General features: G+C 34.0%; 1 protein-coding gene across 2 annotated transcripts; it reads right to left on the bottom strand.

Annotated features, from left to right (window-relative positions):
• Window positions 1-37: 37 nt before the first annotated feature.
• On the bottom strand, window positions 38-13,063 carry LOC126776743 (repetitive organellar protein-like). 2 transcript variants are annotated; one of them, XM_050499465.1, is made up of 17 exons: window positions 12,783-13,063; window positions 12,019-12,113; window positions 11,596-11,749; window positions 11,176-11,304; window positions 10,486-10,673; window positions 10,008-10,094; window positions 9,258-9,380; window positions 8,955-9,074; window positions 8,206-8,670; window positions 7,405-7,545; window positions 6,889-6,971; window positions 6,045-6,155; window positions 5,866-5,921; window positions 4,872-4,959; window positions 3,485-3,586; window positions 1,791-1,981; window positions 38-1,342 (listed from the first exon to the last, which is right to left on the bottom strand). In XM_050499465.1, the coding sequence occupies exons 1-17, from the start codon at window positions 12,961-12,963 to the stop codon at window positions 63-65; spliced, it is 3,594 nt and encodes a 1,197-aa protein (XP_050355422.1). In that variant the 5' UTR covers window positions 12,964-13,063; the 3' UTR covers window positions 38-62. The 2 variants fall into 2 exon arrangements, with proteins under 2 accessions (XP_050355422.1, XP_050355423.1); XM_050499466.1 differs by lacking the exon at window positions 10,008-10,094.
• Window positions 13,064-13,295: the final 232 nt, after the last annotated feature.

Genomic DNA, 13,295 nt, shown 5'->3' with positions numbered 1-13,295 from the left:
CGATTCGATTCGCATAACTATCTAAATAAATTATGAATGGTTTTTAGTGTTTCATTTTTAACTTATAAGTCCCAAAAACTGTCGTCTTCGGATGTTTTCGGCAGGGATATCGGAGAGTTTTTGCCGTAACTGTAACTGTTGTAGTTATCAACGTCTGCTGACAAGTCATCGGGATAGTCTTGAATATCTCTTTCAATATCACCAATGAACTCGATCTTCTTCGTATCTAACGGCATATCGACGCTAGAAATTAGATTAGCGTCAGTACGATATATAGAATTTAGTGCATCGTTTTCTGTTAATTTTGCAATTTCTGGTGATAGTTTATATGTTTCATCACCAACATCTTTGATATCGCTTTTAGGACTAACTAATATAGTCATTTGTGTTGAAATTGTTTCGTTAGGCAAAACAAGTTCTTTGTTGTCCATTGAACTTTCGACAACGACTAATAAATCTTTATCCGATTCTGAAGCTCCAATGTTGGTTGTAGCGCATACGTTTTCAACTTCAACAATGAGTAGGTTTTTTATTTCTTTCTTTAATTCTTCAGGTTTCATTTCTTTGTTATATCTTTGGTCAATCATCTCGTCTGTTTTAACTAAATTTTGATTTTCTGTTTCAACGTTAGATTTATGATTAGTTTCTAAGTCATTATTTTCTAATTCTACGTTGGATTCATGATTAATTTCAGTTATATTGCTTACTTCATCCTCTGTTTTATTTAATACATCTACCTCAGGTTTTTGGTTATCAATTTTAACTGGTAGTTCGGTTTTGCTATCTTTAGATGTTTGGTCGGTACATCCTATATTCTGTTCAGTATGATTAACTTGTATGTTTTGTTTATTTTCACCAATTTCTTCTAATTTTTCAATTATATTTCCGTTAGTATGTTTTGGTATACAAATATTTTCTTTGCTCTTATTATCTTGCATACACGCATCATCGCTTGTTACCTTTTTGACGTTTTTTGTAATTTCGTGTTCACTTCGATCATTTTCAGTATAAATGTGATTATAATAATTTGACTCATTAGTTCTAACCTTCGATTTTTGAGTTTGATATAATTTCCTAAATTCCATTAATGGAGTTTCTAAGTAATTTATATCGTTACTTCTGTTTTCATTTTTCTGAAAATAAGATTCAGGAATCGGTTTAATTTTTTCCATGACGGAATATATGTTTTGTAAATGGGACTTTCCGGTGTTTGTTCTTTGATATTCCTTGAAATATTTATCGAAATCTTTTTTTATTTCTTCCGGCGACTCTTTGAAGACAAACTTGTCATTTTTATTAGAATTTTCATCTAGTTTTCGAAAAGAATTACTTTTCTTTGTGCCTGTAATTAAATAAAACAATTTAAGGTTCATTGTAATTGATTAAATAAATGCAAGTAAAAAATAATTTAATTATCTTGACCAAGGGCTTTGTCATATAAAACTGATCGGATACTATTTTAAAATAACGCTTAATATTTAATATGTTATATGCAGAAACGTTAGAAAACGAGGCGTGAAGAGGCATCTTGCCAAAGAGGCATCGGGCCGGCAAGGCGGAGGCGGCTAGTGAAGAACATTCTTCCCGACAGTACTAGCCTACAACATTTTCACGATTGGACTCTTCTACCACTTACCATCAGGTGGAGTGGAGTCAATTGCCTTTTCGGCTAATATTTAAAAAAAAAACCTTGTGAAATTTAACTTATTCTCCCAACATAAACCAGAGTAACCGTTTTATTTATTACTATTAGTAACACTGACGTGCGTTATCACCACGTGCATATTTACCTAATATTTTTACATCATCAAGTATCGAGTTAGTTTTCTCCGCACTCACTCCAGACTGTCTCATCTTGTAGTCTAGATAAGATTTCTCCACAGCTTCCGCTTCTATTTCTAACTTTCGTAATCGAAGTTTCGCCTCTCGAATCGTATCGTCAGAACTTTTATCGCTGACCGCTGACGAAAGCACTGTTTTGCTGTTAAATAATTAAAGAAATAAATCATATTATTAAGATAAGAACATACTTTAAAGCATTACATGGGATACGAGATGTTTCTTTATATACATAAACTATCTGACCCGTGCTCACTTCTTTAGGCGTTAAACATTTATACTTGTGATGAAATTATGAGTGTGATTCAGTTAGTACTGAGTACTATGATTTATTTCCCGACTGCCAAAAGTCGCGTTGGCCGAACGTCAGTAAAATTGTCTCGCGTATTTGATATTTTAAATGATCTCTTAAACTATGCAACCAAAAAAACATACTGTAAAAAATAATTGTATCTAAATAAAATTGGTGATAATGAAATTTATTTCTAAATAGATTGACGTGTTTTTTATGAAAAAAACCGTCTCATAGAAATATCACTCAATAGATTACGACATGGTCGCGGTTCCATACCTAAATAGTAGTATCGCTTTTACCATTTGTCCAAATTATATGCAGTAAATAGTCTTTTATTTTAAACACTTGAGACGATAAGTGTACTTATTTTGAAAATAATTCATAATTGTTGATAATATCACCCATAAACATGGCCCAACGATTTAAATTATTTTTATAATATAAAAAAACTACTTTTTATACTGTCGCTGACTTGTTTGTAGGCATTATTAAGCTCTACAACTTTTCTCGAGAACTCAATCATATATCTCTCATCTTTAAGGCAGCGTTCGTTAGAAAGGTTTTTCTGCGACTTACTTTGCAAATCCGACTACCACGCAAAAGTCTTATCATTTTTCTGGTTAATATATAACCTATGACACTCACAAATGACGTGACTTTCTTTTGCTAAAAGAATTTTCAAAATCGCTTCAGTAGACCCAGAGATTACCCCGTACAACCTCACAAACTTTACCTCTTTATAATATTAGTATACATATATATAATACCATTAATGGAGTCATAACTACTTTATTTATTATACGCGTGTGATGGAGGTGCAACGTGAAGGCAAAATTTCATGGTGATCGGTTGAATAGTTAAGCAGGAAAGCGTAACAAACAAACTCACTTTCGCATTTATAATATTAGTTAGGATTGCTAACATAACGGTAACGTTGTCTTAAAAATGTCCTGTTGGTATTGGGCAGGGCTCCCTATTGTGCCACGGTTGCATGCGAAAGCGATCCCGTGGCGCTCCTAGTTAAGACTGAAAGGGTACCGCTGGTTTTTTAGTGGGTATTCCAATGTTCGGGGCGGACTCGGCGCCTTGGACAACGGCGACCCCCACTGTTCCCGTGGGGGAAACGCGTAATGCGTTTTTCCAGTGTTAAAAAAAGGCTATTACCCTATTGAGGTTAGGTTAGAGCTTATTGTTTATATGTAGGTTTCCTCACGACGTTTTCCTTCACCGCTGAATAAGCGACAAGTTACAAGCACATGATAACTTGGTGAACGGTGCCTGCCCGATTTGGAACCGAACCGTTCTCACAATAGACCATCACGGTTCTACCAAAATAAAACTATGACTTACTCTCTTAATATCTGTTTCGCTTCCCTTAAAACTGTCTTCGAAATCTTTTCCTTTACTTTACTGTTGACAGGACTTGGCAGCTTGAAATTTGGTGATTGATCACTAAAATAATAAGGAGATAGATAAAAATGATTACACGCACGTTATTTTAAAATACCTACAGAGTATATTCGATAAGAGCTTTAATCCATATTTGGATATGACCCAAATATGGCACGTCACGTTTTTTAATACCCAAAACTAATTCCGGTATCATGGAGTGGCCGGGTATCACGGAATTTAATAAGCAGCACACCCGTATCACCAACGAGTTGTGGATCAAATACTTCAATAAAATTAGATACACAAAAACAATATTGTAGGTAATAACGTCCACTAGACCGATTTCGGCCACGGCGGCCACTCTCAAGAGAGATTAGCCAACAACGCAGGAGAAATTATAGTGTACAAGTGAGTGCGTAAACACAGGTGCACTCTCTATTCCCTAACTCTCATAACCCGATGGGACGGCAATCCGAAACGACCGGAAAGAGTTCAGACGCAGGACCAACGGCTTTACGTGCTTTTCGAGGCCAGGAATGTACACACTTCCAACTTCCAAACTCTGGGCTACTACTGAGAATTTTCTAACAGAAAACCCCAATAACTTTTTATTGACCTAACCTGGGAATTGAACCCAGGACCTCCGGGTTTGCGACCTTACATCAAGCTACTAGACCAACGAGGCAGTCAACTATTGTAGGTAGTCTAATAGATGATAAAAAGTCTTGTCATAACCCTTCCTAGTTATCTATATATATTTATAAACGAAATACCACTCATCACGAGATCTCCTAAGCTTATCACAGTTACTCCTTCCCCGAGATAGACGCTCACTAAGAACGGATTTTACGCAAATTCTATCCAAAATACATTTTTCTTCTTATCTACCCGTGCGAAGCCGATTAGCTCGTTTAGATATAATATATGTCTTGATGAAGACTTTGGTGTATCTTGTTACCGACTTTATATATATATCATTGTTTTAATAAAGCGGAAATATACAATATTTTAATAAATCACAAAACTATATCCTACAAATATTTTAGTATCCCAAGCGATTCTTTCCTTTTAGATTGAAATATTTATTTTGATTAATAATATAAGTTTTATTTTGACTCGAAATTGAATTTATAATAAAAGTCGGAAAGCCATTCGTTTGCTAAATACCGAAAAGAACGGTGTGCTGGCAAATAAATAATTGTTATACAAAATTACTAATTGTCTTTAAGTAAAGCGCAGTAGTATAAAATGAGGTTTTGTGCAGTTTGTGTGAAAGAAGAGAAGGTCGTAACGATCTTATGTTCAGAGCTGGGCTGAGATTAGCTCTGTTTAAAAAAGTACTTACCAAACATCTGGTTTTGAAGTTTCATCTGCCTCTCTGTTACTAGAAACTTCTGTACTGTTTGTTGTGATAGCACTTGTATTGGGTTGAACTATCGAAATATAAATATCGAGTGTATATTATTATGTATATAATAATATTTTATAAGTCTTGTGCAAGCTGTCTTGGTAAGTGCCACCCATTCATCAAATACCGCCAAATAGCAAAACTTATTATTGTTGAGTTTTGGTTTGAAGGGTGTGAAAGTCAGTGTAACTACAGGCACAAGGGACATAACATCTTAGTTCCCAAGGTTGGTGGCGCATTGGTTATGTAAGCCACGGTTAACATTTCTTACAATGTCAATGTCTATGGGCGTTGGTGATCACTTACCATCAGGTGGCCCATATGCTCGTCCGCCTTCCTATTCTATAAAAAAACGGCACCATGGACATAACATCTCAGTTTCCAAAGTTGGTGGCGCATCGGTGATGTAAGAGACGGTTAATATTTCTTATAGCGCCAATATCTATAGACAGTGGTGACCATTGACCATCAAGTGTCCTATTTGCAAAAGGCTTTGTCCACTTTTATAACATAATAAAATAAAATATTTATAAACAATCTTCTTTATCTATATAATAGTATATCTTCTGTTTTTCAGCCGATTTTTTTTTATTTGGTTAAAAACAAGGAACAAGTTTCCTTAAACTGTTTGTATTATTATCAACGATTAAGATAAAACCATAGACAATTATCTATATAAGTATGTATTTACAAAAAGAAAAGTAGTATATGTAGTATATCAGTTGTCTGGTTTCCATAGTACAAGCTCTGTACGAGCTTAATTTGGGATCAGATGGCCGTGTGTGAAAAATGTCCCAGGATATTATTATTATTAATTATTACTTTTTAATAATATAACGTATTCCTAACACTTTTCAATAATGTTTACAGTCAGACTTCGACAACTTGATGAGCCCTAGTGCAATTAAAACGAAAGATTATTTAAGCTCACAGGTTACGTCGGCTTTTCGATGGCGGCTCGGACCTCGCCACTGGTTCAGCAGGCGTCTGCTTAAAATACAATCATTAAACCTTTTTTCATAATTATTTCCAAGCGATTATAGTTTTAAATAACATAAGTACACTGTGATATCATTTCTAAATGTAATTTTAATATAATTAAAGTTATACCTGCTATCGTCACGTTGCCGGTTCCCTACGACGCCTATAAACGGTATTGTATCGCCCGGGAACAGAACTCGGGACTGCACGCCGAGCTCGTCTGGAGTTTGATTCACACTGCTACGGATATCAAGTCATCAAATGAAATGAGTCACATTTTTTTTTATAAATTATAGAAATGCCGATCAACAGATCAGCAGCTCACCCAAAGATTTGTATTGTATTTTACTACGCTTATCACCAAACATAAAAACATTATTTAATACAAATACCCTTATTAGCCAATCAAATATGTGTGGTCTTATGCGAAACTATCTGAGGGGGGGGGGATCACTTATATATTTAAAAAAAAAATTGGAGACATTAAAATAGGAAATAGAAAAAAATATTGTAAAGCCTGTACATATGCCATATATATAATATAAGTATGCCTTCACACCCGTACGTAGTACGCAGTAGCATCTAAGACACGTACGAAACGATTTGCTTCCTCGTTTCTGATACGCACCGCTAAGATCTGGAATACCCTCCCGACCTCCGTTTTCCCTACCACCTACAATATGGGTACCTTCACGTCTAGAGAGAATAGGCATCTTCTAGGCAAGCGCGCTCCATCTTAGACTGTAGTATCATCACTTTCCATCAGGTGTGGTAACAGTCAAGCGCTAGCTTATATATTAAAAAAAAGGACAACGATTGGAACTTTTCCCACCAAGCTGCTCGAATGCTGGTTCGTCTGTATAAATGTCACAAAATTTCAACTGATTTATTAATTTGCCTCATGACTTTATCTTCACCCCGACTCGAATTATATGTAACTGATCGTCTAAAATGAATTGAGTAAACCAATAACCTTCGCGGCAAGTACCCGGCGGGCGGCTCGCGGGACGCTTGCAGGCGTCGCTCGCGGGACAGCCTCTCGATGAGCTCCGATTGCTGTCGAATATCATTGCAAATTTATATTATATAAACATTGTCTTACATTTCCAAGTCTAGAATTTAAAGCTCCCACTGGATTTAAAATATCGCCACCTAGTGACAATAATCGGAATTCCATACAAATCGCAGTTAATGCCAACGATATCGGACCTTTAAAAAAAATGGAACTAAGCACGCTTATCGGTTAGCGAATGTTTTCTAGCTCACTAGTTAGAGCTAGAGTTGGTGTTAGGTAAAAAAGCCTATAATTTCTTCGGGTTTAATCTTGCTTCATACCAAATTTCATCAAAATTGGTTCAGTGTTTTGACCGTCAAGCGTAATAGTTACTTTCGCTTTTATAATATTTAGTATAAATTAAAACATTGGACGGGAAAATACCTATTTTCTACAAAGTCGGGGTTGGGGGGCATGGTTTAAAAATATGAATACCTGTCTAGCAAATATTTTCAGTCTATCGTTCTCTTCCTTCAGATTCTGTATGGTAACATTCTCTATCTCCGATCTCATGTTATCGTTACTCTCACAACTGCGCTGGCGATTTAACTCCACACACGTGTCTTCAATGTTTAACTGCAAAGACAGACATATTATTTGTACGAATTATGATCAAAATATATAAATACATAATACAAATATCTTAGTAATATATATACAAACACAATTATATAAATTAAATATGTAATTGATATATGTTGGCAGATTGCAAATGGGACACCTGATTGACCACCAGCGCCCATTGACCCATCAATTTGAACGACAAGTGCATTGTAAGAGATATTAACCACCCCTTACATCACCAATGCACCACCAACCGTGGGAACTAAGATGTCATGTCCCTAGTGCCTGTAATTACACTGGCTCACTCACCCTTTAAACAGGAACACAACAATACGTACACGTATAAGTACTGCTGTTTTGCGGTAGAATATCTGATGAGTGGGTGGTACCTACCCAGACGAGCTTGCACAAAGCTCTACCACCAGTAAATTGTCAATATTGCTGTTTGGCAGTAGAATCTGATGAGTGGGTGGTATTTAACCAGGCGGGGTTGAACAAAACCCTACCACCAAGTAAAGATAATGCATATTATAATAACTTTCGATACGCTAAAAATAATGTCAATTTTAATATATTTTCTATACTCGCCAACGAAATATTATATTAAGGCAATGTTTCTGTACTGTGGGCGTGTCGAAATGGTTTTAATTATCACAATCGTGAACCACTAACCTGGTTCGAGTTAACGTTCTTCCGCTTCTTCAAATCGTTTACGACCTGGTTAACCTTGAGCCTGTCGTCATCACTTTTACAACTACCGCCATTCTCGTTGTTCATCAAACTCTTCACCCCACACAGATCCGTCACCGTCCCCCTGTCGACCGAACACGACGATACTTTGTTCGTTTCTATGTATTTTCTAAGCATGACAACTTCATCTCTCAATAAGTCATAGTTTAATTTTATATCTTCATTATCTTTAGTATTTTTTTCTTTTAAAATAATAATATTGTTGTAAATTTGCTTAAGATTTTCCAATTCTACTCTTTCCTTGTTGACATCTTCTTTTTCTTTTTTGATTGTCTCTAAATGAGTTTGTAGCAGAGTCAGCTCTTCTGATATCTGGCTTCGCATCTCTTCGCCTTTCTTCATGAGAATTTTCTCCGCGTCTTGCATTTGAATTTTAAGTTTCTGTTCCTGCAAACGAAAAAATTATTAACAAATAAGAAATACATTAAAACGTGACCTTTAAGCGTCTTAAAACTTTAATGCCAAAGAAAAGCAAAAGGAAAGTGTAGGCAGGTTTGTCATTAAAAGTGAGATATATGTTAATTATTTGTTCAAAATATTGTAATTTTACACATAACTTATATATCGATCGTTCGGAGACATAAAACAATTGTGATGTTACTATACGAAAACATATTTATTTAAAGACAAAATAAAAACAAACTATAAGCACTAATATAGCAGAGTCGTACCTCCTGGGCGAGATGCTGCTGCGCTTGCGCAAGTCTCCTCGCCAGTTCGCACAGGAAGCGTTGCCTGCGCTGTGCGTTGTGCGTCAGCTCCGTGCGACGCGCACAGAACGACTGCTCCAACTACGAGTGAACGTTTGGACAAACTTTAGCCTTCAACATCATTTAATAAATGGCAAAAAATAATAAAAGCGAAAACGGATCACTGACTATTGTTTAAAATAATATTACAAGCAAATGCAAATGGTCCTTCGAGCCGGATTTACTGAATTTAAGCGTATTAATTTATTTAACGTTATAACTGACCTCTTCTCGGTACTTCTGTAACTGTAACGCGTGATTGGCGATGGAACGTTTTATTTTCTTCTCTTTTTCATCTCTCATCATATCCATCTCTGTATCGTAAACGGTTTTTAATTGCTGGAACATCTGCAATTTAAAATATTTTCATTAAATGTGATAAGTGTGTATCATATAAGGTAAAGTAAATAACAGCCCGTAAATGTCCCACGCTGGGCCTCCTCTCCCTTTTGAGGAGAAGGTTTGAAAATTATTCCACCACGCTGCTCCAATGCGTGTTGGTAGAAAACATATATGGTAGAATTTCAATGAAATTAGACACATGCAGGTATCATCACGATATTTTCCTTAACCGTCAAGCACAAGATGAATTATAAACATACGAAAATTCAGTGGTGCTTGCCTGGGCTTGAAACCACGATCATCGGTTAAATTTCACGCGTTCTAACCACTAGACCATATCGGCTATATTATATAAAACAATTTTATAAATTTAAGTATTTTTGGTGGTGAAGTATATTTGAAGCGTGAGTGAGTCAGTGAACCTGATATAAACTGAACTTGTGCCTTACTTGTTCCAAGGTTGTTGTGGAACACTGATGGTAATGAAATCTTTCGTTTTATCAATATTACCATACCAAATACACGAAATTTGAGTAATTAAACTCTATTTTCATAGAGTTGAAATGTATTTAAGTATTATTAATTAATCAACTTAAAATATTCATTTATTTATTTTATGGATGAGATATGCACCTCATCGACCATAGACCGCTCGAGAATACCGATATTTTGCATAAATGTCACAGCAGTAAGATTATTCACTTCCATACTTTTTGGTTTCTGAAAATATAATAAAATATTCTATACTATTCTTGTACATTAACTTTGTTGTAATATATTTTATATTATATTATAGAAGTAATCGTTCACCATTGATTGCTATGTTTATACAATCCCATTAAAACATATTCTTGGCATATTTATAAATCTATTATACATAAGGTAAATCATTATGCATTTATCTAAATTTATTATAATATGTATTAAAATTAAGAGTAAATATCACAATTAATTGAACTTGGCCTTGTATGGTGTCAGAACTACCCGTGCAGATAATGCTATTAAAAATGGCGTCTTGACCTCTCGTTCGCATACTGCCGCTATCTATACTCTTTACCCATTTGTGTATTATAAGTACAAGTATACTTTATATAAATATTATTCAAATCACCTCGTCGACTTTAATTTTCTTCCTTTTATATTTCTCTCTCAATCTCGCAACTTTGCTCTGGCAACATTTACAATACGTGAAATGTTTGCATTTGTTGGTTTCATCAGTATGAGAATTCTTCTTGACTATATTTTCAAACGAGTCTTCACTTTTAGCACTGCATGACTGACTTTCTTCTGATGAATGCACTGAAAATGTAATTTAAATCTTTAACTATAGTTATTACTTTTATTTATTTTCATAATATTATTCAGATGGGAATATAAGACCACTGATAAGTGGCTACCATAGCCCATAGACATTGGTAATGTAATATTAATCATTCAATACATATATTATCCCACTGCTGGGTTATGGGCCTCCTCTTTTGGAGCTTACTCCACCACATCACTTCAATGCAGGCTGATGGATAACATGAGGCAGAATTTTGGTAAAATTCACATTCAGTTTTCCTCACTATGATTTCCTTCACCAATGTATTATAAACACAAGTGAAAATTCAGTGGAGTCTGGGATTGAACTCACAAACTTCAGTTCAGTTTCAAATATTCTAGCCACTGGGCCTTCTAAAATCTATAACCATATATACATACAATCAGAAATGAAATAGTTATTCTACATATTATTACAAAGTAAAATAGATATTTAAAAAAAATTAATTTTAGATAATATTGTAAATATAAGCTCAACCTTGTTCTGAACACTCTGGCTTATGGTACATTGGTACACATTTGAGTATACACCACAAAAGTGGTGAGTCTGGTTGGTTTTTGTAAACTTCAACAATTTTAGATGCATGCTCAGAGTCACATTTAATACCTGGAAAAATATTTGCATCATACTTATTATTGACAATTTTAATAGAAGAAAAGAAAATAGTTTGCTTTCGAGAGTCTTAAAATCCTATCAAATTTCGTTAAACTCTAGGTCTAGAGATGAATAAAATATAATTTCAATCAAATTTACTGAACAAACCGATATTCAAGACATTAATGAAATAGAAAGAAGTTTGTTTTCATTGTAACAACTCTTTCAAGACTAAATATGCAATTAAGTAAATATGTGTTCACAATACATACAACTGAATTGATTAATAAACAAAATATTAACCTAAATAATTTAGTATACTCCAAATATCACTTTCTCCAAACCTTAACCCTGATAAAGCAGAATCCGTTGACTTCAAAAGAGCATTAGCAAATTTGAAAACCATATTGGATAGTGGTATTTCTGATATGAAAACGGAAAGAGAGTACTTAAATTCCTGAAAACACAAACACATTATTGTTATAGCATCCAATTACAATTTGATAAGATTTAGTTAGATTTATTTAATCTGAAAAATCTCAAAAAATAATGATACAGTATGTACATTTAGGTTTAGATATTATTTATAATTTGGTTTTAAAAAATAAAAGTATAATGACTGTCTAAATACCTAAGCTTCTGGTAGCTAGAAAAAAAAATTAATAACTATTAATTTAAAAGAAAATATATATGCTATTACATACATAATGTACAAAATTTGCTTACCATTCTGAGTAAATATTCAGCAATGAGTATATTCACAGCTTGAAATGTTAGTTCCAAGCGCTGAGTGAAATTCTTGTGGCATAAAGTAGACTGACCTGAAATTTTATAATAACATTAATCAATTCTGTTTGTCTATTAGATAATATTAAGGAGAGCCTGGCAGTATTGTCTTAGTACAAAATAATTAAGAAGTGTAAAATAAATATGTTAGGTTTTTCATTAAAACGCCAAGTAAAATTTTTTTTTTTTTTTATAGAATAGGAAGGTGGACGAGCATATGGGCCACCTGATGGTAATTGGTCACCAAACGCCCTTAGACATTGGCATTGTAAGAAATGTCAACCATCGCTTATAGCCAATGCGCCACCAACCTTGGGAACTAAGATTTTATGTCCCTTGTGCCTGTAATTACACTGGCTCACTCACCCTTCAAACCGGAACACAACAATATCAAGTATTGCTGTTTTGCGGTAGAATATCTGATGAGTGGGCGGTACCTACCCAGACGAGCTTGCACAAAGCCCACCACCAGTAAAAAAAAAATCGTTGAAACCACATAAGTGGTTAAACGATGTTAAAAATTACAGATTTCCTCACGATGTTTTAAAATTAAATTAAAAGATTACTGAGTTATTGTCTCTTGAAAATATTTTAAGTTAAAAATAAATGTATCATTTCGATCATTCAAATAGAGTCAGACGAATTAACGATAAAACGAACTATCAATTTATCATTTTATAATCTTATATAACCCAACTTAATACCTGTTTCAGCCCTTTGTAAAACATCTACAATATGCCCTCGCAAATAAGCTCTCAGATCATTTAATACACCATTGTTTTCGAATAGATCGTGGATAAACTTTTGAAACTCGTCAGCAGATTCATCTCTTAAATCGGTAATTTCAACCGGCATTTTTGTTTCATCTGTTGCTGCATATTCCATTTTATTAATGCCTAAATACGTGCGTTTATCAACGTAATTATAAATACCTATATTAAATACTGATATTTTTTTATTTATAATTTTACACTTACAATTTCAAACTTCCCAAACAAATTATATTTGACGTTTATTTGTTGACATATCCGGTTACTATTGCTACCGCAGTATTTATAAAATATTGTTTTATTAATAAAACACTTGTTTATACTGAATTTAAAATTAAGTAAAAGTGAAAAAATACTGTTAAACAATAATTTTATTTGTACATGAATATTAACAAAATACTAAGTTGTAAATAATATTTCTGTTAATTGCACTTCAAGTGTCCTTTA

The sequence above is a fragment of the Nymphalis io genome, chromosome 21 (genome assembly GCF_905147045.1).
Source record: "Nymphalis io chromosome 21, ilAglIoxx1.1, whole genome shotgun sequence".
In the NCBI taxonomy this organism is placed as follows: Eukaryota; Metazoa; Arthropoda; class Insecta; order Lepidoptera; family Nymphalidae; genus Nymphalis; species Nymphalis io.
Note: the sequence above shows the minus strand (reverse complement) of the source record. Positions and strands in the feature narration are given on the sequence as shown.

Bases quoted from the DNA above. Each gene is read 5' to 3' on its own strand.
- LOC126776743 (XM_050499465.1), bottom strand. From the start codon at position 12,963: ATGGAATATGCAGCAACAGATGAAACAAAAATGCCGGTTGAAATTACC. The intron at 11,750-12,018 runs GTAAGCAAATTT...TTGTGTTTTCAG, and splicing joins CTGAATATTTACTCAGAATG to GAATTTAAGTACTCTCTTTC. The intron at 6,972-7,404 runs GTATTCATATTT...GATATTCGACAG, and splicing joins TGAAAATATTTGCTAGACAG to CAATCGGAGCTCATCGAGAG.